Source organism: Protomyctophum bolini (genome assembly GCF_963924005.1).
Source record: "Protomyctophum bolini genome assembly, chromosome: 10".
Taxonomy (NCBI): domain Eukaryota; kingdom Metazoa; phylum Chordata; class Actinopteri; order Myctophiformes; family Myctophidae; genus Protomyctophum; species Protomyctophum bolini.
Genome location: NC_137871.1, coordinates 34,934,809 through 34,953,115, shown reverse-complemented (window position 1 = coordinate 34,953,115; position 18,307 = coordinate 34,934,809). Strand labels below are relative to the sequence as shown.

The 18,307-nt window shown below is 44.9% G+C and overlaps 1 protein-coding gene across 1 annotated transcript in view; it reads left to right on the top strand.

The window, feature by feature from the left end:
* Positions 1 to 18,052, top strand: part of LOC308322050 (A disintegrin and metalloproteinase with thrombospondin motifs 2-like) — a 171,764-nt gene extending 153,712 nt beyond the window's left edge. Inside the window, exons 13-22 of the mRNA XM_080773238.1 lie at positions 426 to 559; positions 1,252 to 1,375; positions 2,924 to 3,004; positions 3,196 to 3,368; positions 4,357 to 4,513; positions 5,404 to 5,539; positions 5,820 to 6,027; positions 7,336 to 7,465; positions 9,243 to 9,335; positions 13,636 to 18,052. Of these exons, the coding sequence (XP_080629364.1) occupies positions 426 to 559; positions 1,252 to 1,375; positions 2,924 to 3,004; positions 3,196 to 3,368; positions 4,357 to 4,513; positions 5,404 to 5,539; positions 5,820 to 6,027; positions 7,336 to 7,465; positions 9,243 to 9,335; positions 13,636 to 16,211 (3,812 nt within the window). The 3' untranslated portion in view covers positions 16,212 to 18,052. The remainder of the gene's footprint in view (positions 1 to 425; positions 560 to 1,251; positions 1,376 to 2,923; positions 3,005 to 3,195; positions 3,369 to 4,356; positions 4,514 to 5,403; positions 5,540 to 5,819; positions 6,028 to 7,335; positions 7,466 to 9,242; positions 9,336 to 13,635) is intronic.
* Positions 18,053 to 18,307: the final 255 nt, after the last annotated feature.

Here is an 18,307-nt window from a genome sequence, read left to right as displayed (position 1 = left end):
CATCTATCCGTGTAACAACAACCCATAATCACCAATATGTTACTTATCAAGACGATGGTTAACTGACCAACCCCACGTCGGACCTCTCCGATCCGTGTGTCCTAATCACAGCCAATCCCAGTATGCATGCAGTAGAAGTCGATAAGGTGATCTTGATAAGTAAAGCGTTGCACTGACTCCATTCACAACACACTTGGAAAGTAATGACATGTTTTTGGTGTTTGTTTGGGTTGTATGAAACTAATCAAAGACTGTGTGTGTGTGTGTGTGTGTGTGTGTGTGTGTGTGTGTGTGTGTGTGTGTGTGTGTGTGTGTGTGTGTGTGTGTGTGTGTGTGTGTGTGTGTGTGTGTGTGTGTGTGTGTGTGTGTGTGTGTGTGTGCGTGTGCGTGCGTGCGTGTGCGTGTGTGCGTGCGTCCTCCTCCAGCTAACAAACGCTGCCACCTCCACTGCCGCTCCAAGGAGACACAAGACGTGGTCTACATGCAGAAGACTGTGCTGGATGGAACACGCTGCTCTTACAAAGAACCCCACAGTGTGTGTGTGCAAGGACAGTGTGAGGTAAGTGCGTGTGTGTGTGTGTGTGTGTGTGTGTGTGTGTGTGTGTGTGTGTGTGTGTGTGCGTGTGCGTGTGCGTGTGTTTTGGGGCATGTGCATGAGTTTTGTTCTGTCTGTCTACACAGTGCATTCCAGGATTCTCTGATGATGAATCATTAGAGAATCATCAATCGTGCATGTTTTCCAGCTTGGATCAATTGAACTAACATTGTATTACTTATAGTATAGTATCATACCTTTAAAACATTATTATTTTCATATTAATGTCATATTAATATAAAACCAGTGAATCTCAACGTGTGGGTCGGAGTATGATTATGGAGTAGGATTATGGGTCCTCAAATGACAGTTCATGACAATTGAATGACTTTTAAGACCTTTATACAATACTTAGAAAAAGTAGAAAAAAACCTGTGAAAACTGGCTCAATTAAAATAAATATCTGATGTCAAATTAGATTGTGAGCTTGTAGATCTGCTATTTTCGTAATATTTATCTGTGGACCCCGAGTCAAACTAAATTAAATGCCTCAACTCTTACATTCCAAGTGCTTCAATCAAGGTGGAGGATTCCCCAAATGAAATATGATTATTTTGGGAGGTCCCCAGTGGTCCCCAGTTCACTCCACTGTGCTGTTGTCCATAAGCTTTCCACCACGGTTAACTCTTTGCCATGATCCTGTGCATGGTTAACAGAAAGTGGGCTGTGACGGCGTGGTGGGCGGGTCCAAGGAGGGGGACAAATGTGGCGTCTGCGGCGGAGACAACTCCAACTGTAAGACCTTCAAGGACACCATCAACCGCATGGCCAAGAAACAAGGTGGGAACACTACACTGTATCTAATACTAACAATACTGTATCTATACTAACACTATACTGTATGACACTATACTATACTAACAATACTGTATCTCACCACTGTGAGATGAGACACCACTGAGATTGATGTGTTTTAGGAGAATGTGTTTGGATTTAGACCTGAGGACGATTCTACACATGGCTGCTGAATCCTGATTTTAGTTTTCTGAAAAACTCTATGTTTCTATTTCAGTCATTCACAAACATTTTCATGTCAAGGACCCCCACAATTATATGTAATTGGCCCCCGACCCCCATCTGAAAATATCTTGTTAACTTCCAGGGACCCCCCCCCCCCAGAAGCAAAGTTTTGAGTTTAAAATGTTCGCTCTGAAAGAATATATACAGTATTCAAAGATCAACCATGCAGTAGGTTACTTATAAAGACCATGCAATGGAGCCAGTAAGCTCAGCTGGAGCCTACTGGCTGTGATTAGGAAACGTGGAAAGTGGAAATTACTGCGTGAACTCTTATTTACCATTGGTTTTCAGTTTCACACACTGTTCAAGAATGAAATTCAGACACATGCATGCAACACATACAAATACCCAAATCCTTTCAACGGAAGGGCAGAGGTGAGGTGAGCTATCAAGATCCTGAAATCTGAGTAACAATGATACCAGAGCTGAGAGAAAGACAGACACATATAATTATAGGTTTGGGCGATATGCCCTCCACTCCAAACCTGTCCCACTGTTATTTTATTTTCAGCTAAATGTCGCCCTCTAGAGGTGCACTCGTGACACTCTAACATAAGCCAAAATGTTTCTGTGTGACAATTTAGGCATTCAGAGAGACTTACAGTAAGCAAGAACAACACATGGTAATACATTAATAGTCATCAGGGATCATAAGAGATTAACATCAGGACAAAGTCAATCAAACTTTCTCTTTCAACTAAAATACAACCGCCATCCAACGTTAGAGTTCAACGTTGATCTAACGTTAAACTAACGTCCTGTGCCAGCTGGGATATACACCATAGAGTGCTATGTCTACAGAATATGCTATCTATTCTAAAGTACATAATAACCTTTGCATATACACCTGTGGTCGTCGAGGCTATAGTGCAAGTGCTACGGCACTTAGGCCTGACTCACACACAGATTGATGTATGCTTGTTGTATGAGACTTATTGACTGATGCAATTGCAATTGCAATGCATTTCCAATGGGAGTCACATGCAGTTTGACACAACATTTGTGTTGTATGAGGGGGAGGGGGGCAGTCGAAACACACAGCCGAAAGCCGTACAACACGAATGTTGTGTCAAACCATGTGACTTCCATTGGAAATGCATTGACACTTACTCTTTGTTTACATCTAGCATGCATCTAGCATGCATCAATGTTGTATGCTAGATCGAAAGGTGTGAGTGAAGCCTTCCACGGTGACTCGTGTTCGACCAGCGAGCCAACCGTACCGCATGAGTTCATGTTATTGTCTAACTTAACACAATGACTTTAAAATGACTTTCATAATAACGGTTAATTAACCCCTCCATTTAGCTTTCCTCAAAGTTCTTGAAATACCCAGAGGAGCGAGACACCTGCTCATCCAGGAGCTGAAGGCAACCTCACACATCTTAGGTACAGTACTATGCAGTGTGTGTGTGTGTGTGTGTGTGTGTGTGTGTGTGTGTGTGTGTGTGTGTGTGTGTGTGTGTGTGTGTGTGTGTGTGTGCGTGCGTGCGTGCGTCTGGCTTCTGTTCTGGCACCTGCAGGGCACACACATTCAAAGTTATTTATTTAGTGTGAGTCACACCCTCTCTCCTCTCCAGCGGTGAAGAACATGGCCTCAGGCCTGTTCTTCCTGAACGGCGTGGTGGACAGTGAGTACCCTGCAGACTCCCGCTCGGTCATAGAGAAGGGCGTGGAGTGGGAGTACAAGAACGACCACAACAAGGAGACCCTGCAGACCACGGGACCGCTCCGACACGGAGTTCTCATCATGGTAACAGTGTTGTTTGTTTTTATTTTAGTTTTAGTCACAGTCTCTTCAATAGTTTTTAATTTTGTGTCAGTCAAATTTTAGTAACCTGGAATCTTTTTGTGTTAGTATACGGTAGTTTTAGTCGACTAAATATCATAAGATTTTTCGACTAAATCTACAGTCGACTAAAATGTATTTTGGCGGGCCTTGATGGCATCGTAATGATTGTTTACACAATGCGTCACACTCTTGTCCACTAGTCCCTTGAGGGAGCAATTTTTCTTCTGGTACTTTAAGTACATTTTGATGCCAATACTTTTTTGAATTTCCGAAACGTATTTATATATTTCCGGAATTGATACTTTTGTCAAGTAAAGCATTGGAGTACTGTTTCCATCAGTCCATGGTCTCTTTCACCCGTATAGGTCCAGTTACATGGGAAAGAGGACGTGAACTTGTCATATAAGTACATGGTCTCTTTCACCCGTATAGGTCCAGTTACATGGGGAGGAGGACATGAACTTGTCGTTTAAGTACATGATTGAACGTGTGTCTCTGTCACCCATACTGTAGGTCCAGTTACATGGGGAGGAGGACATGAACTTGTCGTTTAAGTACATGATTGAACGTGTGTCTCTGTCACCCATACTGTAGGTCCAGTTACATGGGGAGGAGGACGTGAACTTGTCGTATAAGTACATGATGAACGTGTCTCTTTCACCCATAGGTCCAGTTACACGGGGAGGAGGACGTGAACTTGTCGTATAAGTATATGGTCTCTTTCACCCATAGGTCCAGTTACATGGGGAGGAGGACGTGAACTTGTCGTATAAGTACATGATTGAACGTGTGTCTCTGTCACCCGTAGGTCCAGTTACACGGGGAGGAGGACGTGAACTTGTCGTATAAGTACATGGTCTCTTTCACCCATAGGTCCAGTTACACAGGGAGGAGGACGTGAACTTGTCGTATAAGTACATGATTGAACGTGTGTCTCTGTCACCCGTAGGTCCAGTTACACGGCGAGGAGGACGTGAACTTGTCGTATAAGTACATGATGACGGTGGACAGTGACCTGGCCATGGAGAACAACATGCTGGTGGAGGACAGTGCCTACGAATGGGCCCCCAAGAAATGGTCCTACTGCTCCAAGCCCTGCGGGGGAGGTCGGTATAGGCCTTTGTGTGGGACGACAGTCCCTTCATTTCCAAGACATTTCAGCCGCCCAGCACAAACCGAGACCCTGTCCCTCATTGTGACTTGGCAGGCAGCAGTGTTCAAATGCCCCAATAGTTAGTCCCCTTATAGTTGGCTTTCTGTTGTTAAGCTCTCGATTCTCTCGAGCCATAATATACATGGAGGTTTCTCCTTCTTAGGGCCGATTCATACTCCTATTTTAGAGCCGAATAAAAGTCTGACGAAACTTCTGACGAGACGAAATCATTTCGGCACTACTACTAAAATAGGAGTATGAATCGGCCCTTAGGCTCACTGATTTGGTCAACTAAACTGAATAACAGTGGATTAGTATTGGGATACTGGTGGTTCTGTTATGACCAGACATCGTTAAATTGTACATAACTTACATACTTATGACCGGGGTCCTCCTCTAGGGCTCTATGGGGCCTGTCTTCACCGGTGCCTTAACCTCTTATACTTAAATGTATTCTTTGCCTTTTTTTTACTATTTTGAAAAACATTTAAAAATGTTTTTCAAAATAGTAAAATTATAATAATTATAATAATAATAATAATAATAATAATAAAAGGCAAAGAAGATTAGGCCCAAATGCTAGTATATCTCTTGTATTGGGTTGACGAACTGAGTTATCACACTGAACTTCCTTAACCCATTTTGGGGCGGGGACCCCTTTTGGGACACACAACGTTTTGCTTTTGGGATGAATTACAAATTTGGAGGCTTTTCTTCTATATGACACTCAAAATAAATGAGGCTATTTGGTGTGTGTGTGTGTGTGTGTGTGTGTGTGTGTGTGTGTGTGTGCGCGTGTGTGTGTGTGTGTGTGTGTGTGCGTGTGCGTGCGTGCGCGTGCAGGAAAGCAGTATCTGCGGTATGGATGCAGGCGAAGAGTAGACAGCACGATGGTTTCGAAGAGTTCCTGCAACAAGTCCAACATGAAACCCAGAGGAGACACCAGGGACTGCAACCCTAACCCCTGCCCTCCGCCCATGTATGTATACCAACCTGGCAACCACCACCCAACCCTAACCCCTGCCCTCCGCCCATGTATGTACGTATACCTCAATGAAGATGTGTCTTCAGCTATAGGTCTGACACTTAAAGTATTTAATAGAGACCCGGAGGAAACCCTCAGGCGAAATGGACATAGTGGCCGAATCTGGTATTGTAGCTCGAGCGCTATAAAAATGCAATTTATTAAAAATGCAATTCATTATGTCTCCATTCCGGTCATTCACGTGCACTCCTCCGCCCCTGACCTTCTCTCCCAGCTGGGTGACAGGTGAGTGGCAGAACTGCAGTAAGGCGTGCGGTCGGACCGGGCAGCAGATCCGCTCCGTGTCTTGTGTCCAGCCGTCGGACGACAACACCATGCGCTCCATTCACAGCAAGCACTGCAACGACGACCGCCCCGAGGCCCGCCGCTCCTGCAACCGAACGCCCTGCCCCGCCCAGTGGAGAGTGGGACCGTGGACACAGGTAAACATGCACCCAGAGGCCAATCTGGACACAGGTAAACATGCACCCAGGGGCCAATCTCCTAAACTGTAATTCTCAGGGCGATACTCTCCCTCTGACAACCTGGGGAGAGCAACGGACTGACCTCGTGCTTGATTCAATGCACGAGGAGTTCAAGCCGCTTCTTTTCACCTGACGCGGGCAATGTTTCTCCCCAGTTGGACATAGCGCGTGGAAGGAACACGGCCAAGGGGGAGGCAGTATAGAGACCAGCATTACTGCGTGAGGGTACCTCGACTTCGTCTCTGTGTTTAAACATCCTGTCGGTCGTTATTTTTCAACAACTATACCGCCGCGTCATACATTATACCCTTGCATAGTCCTTCACATAAAGTGACTCTCGTAAAGATGAAGGCTATAAGGACATCATCGAGCATTGATTTGATCTGAGGGTCGAGGGGAAACGAGATTCAACCTCAGAGGGGCTGGCGTTCCGACACGCTACAATCACAGTTCAGATGATTACATTAGAGTGCCCTCCAATCATCATTCTAGATAGATAGAGTGACAGGCCACTCTCAAGTGTCATGGCTGTGCAACGGCCACACACCAGAAGGTCAAGTGTCCTTGAGCAAGACACTCAACCGCGAGGCTAAAACTGCTCCCGATGAGCAGATTGGTTGGTGCATTGTTGGACCTGACTTACTGACGTACATGGCCGGTTAAAACAGGATCTGTGCCGGACATTTACGTCATTCAGGCTTCCCTGCCTATGATTAAAGCTACCTTTGAACAGCCACTGCACCGACTGCTGAGTTGCTTGTCATGACAATCCACTTTAAAACGGTGTAAACGCTTGTCGTAGAGTTGAAATGTATTCCAAAGTGGCGATCACAACAAGAGACCGGACGAGGAAGCCACACGCTGCTCGGCAGCTTCCCCCGTTGTAAACAATAGGGACTCAATTTCCCATAACCCTTTGCACGCTGGCGCGACAGACCTTTTTGCGACGACGTCGTCAAAACCCGTCTCATATCCCATTCTGTCCGGTGGATTGCCCGTATGACTTAAAATATTATGGCAGCCATGTGTTTGTAGTTGATGCAGCAAGATGATGAGAACTAACTATTAAACGGTTTGCTTAGTTATATTCATACTACAGTACTTAGGTGTGTGTGTGTGTGTGTGTGTGTGTGTGTGTGTGTGTGTGTGTGTGTGTGTGTGTGTGTGTGTGTGTGTGTGTGTGTGTGTGTGTGTGTGTGTGTGTGTTTGTGTTTGTGTTTGTGCGTGCGTGTGTGTGTGTGTGTGTGTGTGTGCGTGCGTGTCCAGTGCTCAGTGACGTGTGGTAACGGGACCCAGCAGAGACAGGCTCTGTGCCACACCAGGGACAACACCATCGGCCTCTGTCTGGACAGCAAACCTGACACCATCCGAGTGTGTCGACTGGATCCGTGTGCCAGTGAGTACCACATACCCCCCTCCACATCCAGTAGACTGGATCCGTGTGCCAGTGAGTACCACATACCCCCCTCCACATCCAGTAGACTGGATCCGTGTGCCAGTGAGTACCACATACAGTACCCCCCTCCACATCCAGTAGACTGGATCCGTGTGCCAGTGAGTACCACATACAGTACCCCCCTCCACATCCAGTAGACTGGATCCGTGTGCCAGTGAGTACCACATACCCCCCTCCACATCCAGTAGACTGGATCCGTGTGCCAGTGAGTACCACATACAGTACCCCCCTCCACATCCAGTAGACTGGATCCGTGTGCCAGTGAGTACCACATACAGTACCCCCCTCCACATCCAGTAGACTGGATCCGTGTGCCAGTGAGTACCACATACAGTACCCCCCTCCACATCCAGTAGACTGGACCCGTGGACCGTGGTAGGGTTGTCCCGATCCGAGGGACATCCCTAGTATCAATATTATATCCATATCATGATATTAGGCAGGATATTGTCAGTGATTTGGGATATTGTACTATTGTGATATGTGTTCTGTAAAAATATGAAATTGAAAGAAGGAAGTGCCAGCACTTATGTCGGTATCGGTATACTCAAAATCAAATGATCGGAAACGGATCGGGAGCAACAAAAATGGAATCGGGACAATGATCTGTCTTCATTTCTGACCTCAGCATGAATATTAACGCTTCTAGAGAGACTTTAGCATCTCTATGGAATATTAACGCTTCTAGAGAGACTTTAGCATCTCTATGGAATATTAACGCTTCTAGAGAGACTTTAGCATCTCTATGGAATATTAACGCTTCTAGAGAGACTTTAGCATCTCTATGGAATATTAACGCTTCTAGAGAGACTTTAGCATCTTTATGGAATATTAACGCTTCTAGAGAGACTTTAGCGTCTCTATGGAATATTAACGCTTCTAGAGAGACTTTAGCATCTCTATGGAATATTAACGCTTCTAGAGAGACTTTAGCATCTCTATGGAATATTAACGCTTCTAGAGAGACTTTAGCATCTTTATGGAATATTAACGCTTCTAGAGAGACTTTAGCGTCTCTATGGAATATTAACGCTTCTAGAGAGACTTTAGCGTCTCTATGGAATATTAACGCTTCTAGAGAGACTTTAGCATCTCTATGGAATATTAACGCTTCTAGAGAGACTTTAGCATCTTTATGGAATATTAACGCTTCTAGAGAGACTTTAGCGTCTCTATGGAATATTAACGCTTCTAGAGAGACTTTAGCGTCTCTATGGAATATTAACGCTTCTAGAGAGACTTTAGCATCTCTATGGAATATTAACGCTTCTAGAGAGACTTTAGCATCTCTATGGAATATTAACGCTTCTAGAGAGACTTTAGCGTCTCTATGGAACATTAACGCTTCTAGAGAGACTTTAGCGTCTCTATGGAATATTAACGCTTCTAGAGAGACTTTAGCATCTCTATGGAACATTAACGCTTCTAGAGAGACTTTAGCGTCTCTATGGAATATTAACGCTTCTAGAGAGACTTTAGCATCTCTATGGAATATTAACGCTTCTAGAGAGACTTTAGCGTGACCAGCCGAGGTTATAATGAAAGATTATGCCTCCCGGTTTTGGGGAGGAACCGAATGGAGGGGAGTAAAAAAGAAATCTGCTGGCACTCTAGCGCCTTTATTTTGAAGAATTCCCCGGCAATAAAAAGTGTTAAATATTCCTCTTTTTTCCCCATCTCTCTCTCTCTCTCTCTCTCTCTCTCTCTCTCTCCGCAGAGGGCTCGTCGGACCTGAACAAGAACGGTAACATCCTGATCCAGTGGCTGTCGCGTCCCAACCCCAACTTCCCCATCCAGAAGATCTCGTCACGTAAAACCTCCCTCTATAGCTCCTCTGGGCCCGGCCTCCACAGCGGCCCGTCTGTGCTGCGCTGGTCCCTGCCCGTCTCTGTGCTGCTGTCTCTGCAGGGCCGGCCCCGGCTGGCCCCCTGACACCTCTCTTCTCTTTTCCTGTGCCCGCGCCCGTGCGAGCGGCAAAAAAAAAGCTTTCGCTTTTAATATCTTTTCGGGGTGTGTTGGAGGTGGGGGGGGGGGTGTCTCTCTCTCTCTCTCTCTCTCTCTCTGTCTGAGGCGGCTCTAACTGGGGGGGTGTCTCTCTCTCTCTCTCTCTCTGTGTCTGAGGCGGCTCTAACTGGGGGGTGTCTCTGGCTTTCCCCCCCTGTGTGTGCGCTGGTTGGTTCTTCTATCTTGCTCTGTCTCTCTGTCTCTCTCTCTATCTCTCTCTCTCTTTCCTTTGTGGAGCATTGTGTTGTAACCGCTGGCCAGTCGAAAACTCAAAAAGATTTAACATACAAACTTTGATGTGGAAAAACGGGGGAAAACGGAAGCGAGCAGATTTTGAGCACGGACGGAGAGGCGTCGTCGTGGGGGCCGCCATGGGCGAGCGGATAGCGGCTTCGGGCGGCCCGCGTTTCGCCGCGCGAGCTAGCTGCGTGTTGTCATGGGTTATACCGCTCCTGAGATGCAGACGTGCTTTTTTTTCCTCCCCCTCCTCCTTCTCTGGTGCGCTGTCATTGTAGGGAGCGACAGGTGACAAACAGAAAAGGTATATAAATATCTATATATTTAAAATGAGAAAAAAAAAAAAAGTCAAAGAAATATATTATGAAAGCTTTATTGTGAATGTGATCTCGTCACAATGAGGACATCTTTGCTAAAAAAAAGAAGAAGAAAAGAAAAACAATGCTCATCCCTCATCCTGGTTCCGTTCTGGAATGAGAACAGTGGTTCAGATCTCATCCTGCGTTTCACTCTCGAGACTACTTTATACTCCGTTGTGTGTGAGGGTGTTGTCCTTTTTGCCCAACAGAAACCCGCTCTGCGAGCCCGCAAGGACGCGTCGCGCCGCGTCGCATTCGCAGCGACCATGCACGGCGCGCGCTCTTTGGGCTCGCAGTTCGGTTCTGTTTGGGCAACACAAGCAACACCGACCACACACCGGACGTACAAAAAGGAGGCTTCAAGTTTGACAGGAAGGAACTCTGCACAGGTATACAGGAAGTGACATAAGAAAACCTTTTCTTTTCTTTTTGTGGGGTGGGAGGGGCGGGAGGCGGGGGCGGGGGGGGGCGGGGAGGGGAGAGGGGGGGGGGGGCTGTGAGGTGAACAATCTCCTAGTGAGGGTTAAATGGAAGACGAAGGAAAAAAAACACAGGGTAGTAAGACCACCTGAGGTTGCTTCCCATCTCACCACCATCGAACCATCTTCTCTTTGACTGTTACTACTAAAGTTCAATAAAATGCAGCTTATTTGTGCTTGCAGACTTTAAACAAATACACCTATGAATATATTTGTATTTATATATACCTATAAATCTAAATCTATATATATGAGTAAACAATAATATTAATAACAATGTTTTACCATGAATAAGCTGTAGCTTATTTGCCTAAAAACCTTTGGACTGCTATTGATCGCTTAGATCCTTGACTGTTATGTGTATTTTTTTATTGATTTTACATGAATACAGATGAAAAATATTTAATAAGGGTAAAGTGTTTTGGGGGGAAGGCGGGGAAGACGTTCTATTATGCAGGATTTGATCAGTTAGTTGCCTCTCCATTCTCTCAGATGGATCAGTGGTTTACCGTATTTTCAATCACCTTTTTGTCATGCACATTTTTGCATCCTGTCGATTGTGTGTGAGTGTGTGTGCGTGCGTGTGTGCTTCTGTGCGTGCCTGCGTGCGTGCGTGACTGCGTGTGCATGTGTGTGAGTGTGAGTACAGATGTGTGTCATGTGTTTGATTTGAGGCGAGTGAAAGAGAGAAGGAACGAGGGAGGAAGGGAGGTAAGTGAAAGACTGAAGTACTGTACTGTGTGCGCATTTGAGTGTGTGCATGTGCGTGTGTGTGTGTGTGCGTGTGCGTGCGTCCGTGCAATTGCATGTGTATGTGCGTGTCTGTGTGTGTGTGTGTGTGTGTGTGTGTGTGTGCTCATTCATTCAGGCTTCTAGTCATAGCGATCAGATACAGAAATACCTCATAAACCTTGATTTGAAGCGTCCGTCCGATCGACTTTTTTTTTTTTCCTTTTTCCTTTTGTGACGAACATTAACCACATGAACAATGCCTTATCTTAGATTTGAATGTAACGGCATTTCTCTGCTTTATTACTCATCGAATAGGTTTTCACGTGGAATAGAGGCAGCTTCAAAAAACTCACACGCCAACCAACCATCATCAAAACCTAATACCAAGCTGGTGACTCGTCGGTGACATTATTTCCGACTGCTGAGGAAAGGGTTTACAAAAAGGTTCTAGGGTATCGAGACATGTGGCATCTAGAAAAACGGGAAAAAAAACGAAAAAGAAAAAAAAACGAAACACTTCAGACTTGTCATTGTTATTGTGATCACATATTTCTGTTGTGACGACGATGTAGCGATCGCTATCAAAAAGGTTTTTCCTCGCGGGAAAAGGTGGACCGTTACCATAGCAGTGCGATACTGTATATATACCATTGGTGTTGACTGTATTTAATAACGTTCATGACTGTTATCTTCTTACTTATGACAAAAAAAAAAGAAAGAATCTATAATATTCTATATACTTTGGGTAACTGTTTTCGTGGCTTCACTAGCCTGCTGCGTGGTGGTGGTGGGGCTGGCGGCCGACGTTATAATGGGAGGGGGGGGAGGGGGGACATTCAGATGGACTACGTGCACTGCGTCTATATGCACTTTGATTTATCAGGGAAAACTTTTATTAATGTTTTGTAAATGTTTCATATGACACTTAACGTGCCATTCCGAGTTTTTACATCATCATCATGGAAATCCCGTGTTTTAATTTGAAGCAGCAAAACTATATATTATCATTTATGTATACCTTCTTTCATTTGATTCCTCAAAATTGATAAACTGATTGACTGATTGATTTCCAAGTAATGAAGTGTTTTACCAAAGTGACTGTGAACTTGTACCTTTCGATACAGTTGAATTATTTTTCTTAAGAAAAAGAATATATCTATATATTGAGGGCGGGGGCGGGGTGTACATCTCATTGTTTCAGTTCCTGTCATTCTCAAACAGCAAAGGTTGTATCAATAAAAATGTTTTAAAAAGTGTTACGTTTCCCTTGGGAATTTTCACTGGATTCTGTGTCCGATTTGACAGGGAGCTTATTGTACTGCCATGGTTACGGACGGGTACAAATCAAGCAACACGAGAAAAAGTCTTACAGTAGGGCATTAAGCAACTAGTCGACTAGTTTACTTGTCAACTAGTAAATCCACTTGTCAACCTTTTATTTATTTTTTTAGGCCTCAAGATCAGGTAGATTATAGTTATAGTCACCAATGTTCACAGTTTTTAAATGTACAAATATATATATATATATTTTACATAATAGGTAGTTAAACAACGACTAGTCGACTAGTAAACTAGGCAACTAGTCAACTAGTAAAAATGACTAGAAGTGAATGCCCTATCTTACAGTAGTTCAAATCAAAACAACATTCAGCTTCAGAAACGCATGTCTCCACAACAGAAGCCTGGCCTCTATCCTCCTCCTCCTCTATTGATTTCTGTTGCTCTGAACTAACCTAATGACTGCTGCAGATGCATTTGGGTTTTTCTACTCTTCCTTTCTGCATTGTCTGCCTAATGGTGTGGCTTTACCACATGTACTACAATGACTGTACACAGTGTGGATACACACAGATTCACGCACGGACACGTGCACATGCAGACAGAAAACGGCTCGTTCTAAAAATTTCTTCTTGAACACGAAATCTTGAAATTGTATCCCCAAACAGTGGTGGTACTTTTAGTTTACTGTAGCATTTACCACCTCAGAGGCAAATATTGCACTTTTACTCCACTACAATTATTTGAAAACTTTAGTTGCTAGGTAGTAGTTACTTTGTAGATCTTTATCATTACAAAACATACATTTACCACTTCAGCCCTATATACATCCATTTGAAAATAGCCGATCTACAAGCTTACAACAATGCGTCACGATGCAGAAAAAAAAACCTTTTCAACCACTGCTGGCAAACTAGTAAACCACACACGCACACACACACACACACACACACACACACGAGCCCTCCCTCCCGCTGTGCCCATGTCTCAGCTCTCTGTTCTCTCCCCCCTCCCCCCACAGGCCAGCGCTGTCATGGAGACCGCTCAGTGTTCTGTAGCATGGAGGTGCTGAAGCGCTACTGCCCCCTACCGGGCTACCAGCGCATGTGCTGCAAATCCTGCAGCAACGTCACCACCACCACCACAGACCCTGTCACCACTGTCATCCCAGATCCTGTCACCACTGTCATCCCAGATCCTGTCACCACTGTCATCCCAGAGCCTGACACCACCATATTCACAGACCACCCTGTCACCACTGTCATCCCAGACCCTGACACCACCATCTTCACAGACCACCCTGTCACCACTGTCATCCCAGACCCTGACACCACCATCTTCACAGACCACCCTGTCACCACTGTCATCCCAGACCCTGACACCACCATCTTCACAGACCACCCTGTCACCCTCATCACAGACCCTGTCACCACCATCTTCACAGACCACCCTGTCACCCTCATCACTGACCCTTTCACCACCACCATCACTGACCCTGTCACCACCGTCGCAGACCCTGTCACCTCCCTCATCCCAGACCCTGTCACCACCATCACAGACCACCCTGTCACCCTCATCACAGACCCTGTCACCACCATCACAGACCACCCTGTCACCACCCTCATCTCAGATCCTCTCAACACCCTCATCCCAGACCCTGTCACCACCATCACAGACCACCCTGTCACCACCCTCATCCCAGACCCTGTCACCACCGTCGCAGACCCCGTCGTCCCCACTCATCCGTCCACCTCCTCCCCTGAACAGACCAGTGCCACCCAGTGGATAATGGCTCAATCCCCGGCCATCACCACCACATCCACCGTCTTCACCCACCCGTTTACCTCCCCTACTACTCTTCCTCCTACCACCCCTGAAGTCCCTTCCAGCGTTCCTACTACCCCTATGGCAACCTTCCCAGTTACCACCACTAGTCCCAGCACTACTGCTTACCCCCTGCCTCTGCCCCCTCCGGACACCACCGATGATACCGCACACCTAAACCCACCATACACTACAGATACTCCAACACCGCTAGGTCCCAAAATCAGCCCAAAAAAGACAACTCCGGCTAAGTCCAATCCCAAAAAGAATGTTCCACCAAAGAATAAGACCAAAAAAGTGATTCCACCGAAGACGCAATTGAAAAAGAACACCCCAACAAAAAATACTACCAAAACCGCTATTGAAGCAAAAAACACCAACAAAAAAGTTATTCCATCTAAGACCACTCCCGAAAAGAATACTTCCGCAAAATCTGCCCCCAAAAAGACTATCCCTAAAAAGAATATTCCAGCCAAGTCTAATCCCAAAAAGAATATTCCAGCTAATTATGTGCCCAAAAAGAATATCCCAGCTAAATCTAATCCCAAAAAGAATATTCCAGCTAAATATGTGCCCAAAAAGAATATCCCAGCTAAATCTAATCCCAAAAAGAATATTCCAGCTAAATCTGTGCCAAAAAAGAATATTCCAGCCAAATCTAATCCCAAAAAGAATATTCCAGCCAAGTCTAAACCCAAAGTGAATATTCCAGCAAAAACTGTGCCCAAAAAGAATATTCCAGCAAAGACTGTGCCCAAAAAGGATTTTCCAAAAAAGTCTATACCCCAAAAAGATATTCCAGAAAGGTCTGTCCCCAAAAAGAAAACAATAATGCAAGCTATTCTAGAGGCTAAAAAGGTCATGCCACCAAAATCCAATAAAAATAAAAATATCAGTCAGAAAAAGACCAGCCCACCAATGACAAGTCCCTCCTCCGACGACACAGCCCACACTCACTTAACAAGCCCAGAACCCTTATGGGAGTATCCCTCTTTCACACCGTCCCCCAGCACTAGTTCCCTTGCCACAGCTCCAAGCATGCCTGTCCCACCGTCAATCAGCAATGATAGAGAAACTACAAGCGAAACTCCACAGTGGCTCTATCTCCGCACAGACGAGGGAACCTCAACGCCCAGTACGTTTACGTTTCACGACGTCATAACGTCGCCCGACGGAACCATTTACTTTGAGGACGCCACAGTGTCTAGCAGCGATGTCGCTTTAAGCAGCAGCGGCGATGCCACCCTCATTATCAGAGGCGAGAGCGTTCTCAGTGGCGATCACAGTACGATGCCGTACGGCGATCCCGCGGTGATGATGACTAGCGGAACGGTGGTGATGGACGACGACCTCGCGCTGCTGATTCCTACCGTCACCGGCGATGACGTCACAGGCCTGTGCTCACCTTATTGGTCGGACCTGCCCGAGTACATCCCGGTGAGCGTCACGACCTCGGACCTAATCACCGTCCCTCCTCCTCCCCAGACCACCGCGGAACGACTCATTTACACGACCACGGCGACGGCCACGGTCGGGCCCCGCCCCCACTGGGGCGGAGTAGTGGAGGAGGAGGTCAGTGAGAACAACTCTGTCGACCTCATCCCGTACGGCAGCAGCAGAGTCGTGGGCGTAGACAACGACCTCTCTCAGAGCAACCTGATCGCGAGGCGTCGGATCAACCTCCGAGAGAGAACGAGGAACAAGCGCATCCAGGAGCTTCTGGAGGAGAAGCGGAACTTTCTGCTCAGGATGAAGCGAGCACGGCCAGCGTGAGGAATATAGATGCAAAGCCCCTTCTCATTTCTCTTATAGAGATGACGTCTTCTTAATAAGACTGGTTGTTTTTAAAGCCCTTCTGAGCTCCTGTCAAGCATCCCGTCGACGTGCCCTTATTTGCAGAAACACTAAATACTGACTGTCTTTATGACATCCAGACTCTCGCATCAGTAGCTATGGCACACTGGACCCTTTGAGAGAAACGAAAATCATGGCCAGATGTTTGCACATTTGTTTTGAATAAAGAAAATCCTTTTAGATTATATAGACTGTAAAACAGTTGCCGATTTGAAGCAAACCGTCTTGTCTGTGCAACCACAATAGTACATAAACAGATGTGATGAAAACCACTCATACAATTTGTCAATCACTTTACATTTGGATCCAGACAAATATCCCACTATGTATTTGTTTGAAGATCTGGCACATATAGAGTACCACAATAGACCATATGTGTCTGCAATGCAGACATCCCTGCCAGCACTTATGAATCAACAAAAGCTAGACTCAAAATGTAAAATAAAATGGCATTGCCACCCAGGACTGCAGGAATAAATGTAACCCACTAAACCAGTGGTTTTCAACCAGTGTTCTTTGAGGGAGTTTCAAGTGGTCCCCAACCCAGCTAAATGCAGAGTTGGTAACCAAAGGGACCCTTGTGAATCTGTAACTCTTGAGAGTGTAACATGACCCTTATGGGTCCATTTGGTTTAAACTTTACATTCTCAACAGTTGTTTTTGTTACACATCTGCATTACTTAATTACAAGAATTTAGAGAATGTAAAATAACCATGTTGTCCTAATGGTACCACGTCAATACAGTATGGAATTGTGAACAGAATCTTATCCAACAATAACAAAATATAATTTTTGTTTTGTTTTGTTCTGAGAGGCTAATCTCATCAAATGGCTGTCTCAAATGCCAAATAAATAATGGTGCTTTAAATGAAAAAGGTTGAAAACCACTTCACTAAAACTAATATGAACTGCTCTCAGGGCTCTGCCAACTAACAGATGAGACCAGCTGGATATTATTTAATTATTGTATCCTTGTTCGTGGTCAATCTTCTGAATCCGGGTACTCTGTGTGAACTGCAAACTGACTGTTTTGGAGGCATTAATGCAAATATGGTGTTGCCATACCCCCATATGTTCCCTTTCTTTAATGACTTGTCTTAGACTGTTACGCTGTCGGAAACAACAACATACGTACGTCGTGCAGTATGTACAGTATGTTGACATCTTGCCATCTCTCAGGCGGCTAACGAGAGCTCTGGAAGACTATTGAGACCAAACAGTGTTTCCTGGATTTTGACAGGAAACGCTGTGCAGCGTGTGTGCGTGCGTGCGCACAGGGCAACACACAGGAAAATACATAATATGACCATAACAAATAACATATATGAAGATATATGTTAATATCTCAGTTCAAGAGTTGTCAAAAACGTGTAAATTAAAGAAATATATTGATATATTGATATTTTCCATATATATATTTTTTGTTACTAAATGGTCAGTACAGTGTGGTAATTTAGTTGCTGTGGTGCTTAAAGACATTGAGTCATATTGTGCTTTCAGTTGTGTATATTTCTCAATAGGAAGATGAAAGAAGAAGAAAATAAGCTTATTCATATCCACAAATCTATCATCACAATAGAAGCTTCGAGGGCCAGTTTATTTTGTTATGTTTCCGAACATGTTAATACTGGTACATTTCTGCCTTGCAGCTGCTGCGAAAGCACATACGTCTCTGTACGATATCTGTACATATGAAACAGAAGTTAATGTTTTAATATTTATTAAAGTTCAATTGCCTGTGGTATTTTGCAAATTTTAAGTTGTCTGAAATCTTTACTTTCTATTTAATTGAACTGATTGAATTGAATGAACTATGACCTAACAGGGGGAGAGATAGCTGTTGATGTCGTTGGGGCTTTGTTTGTGCTCTTACTGTATTTAAAAATGAAACGCTTCGAACAGCAGCAGCCTAAGCTCAATGTCTCAATAGAAAATGAATCATGTATGAGTTGATGGTGAAATGTCTTGGAACTGTGATGATAATGATCTTTATTGAAACTATACTTGTGCACAC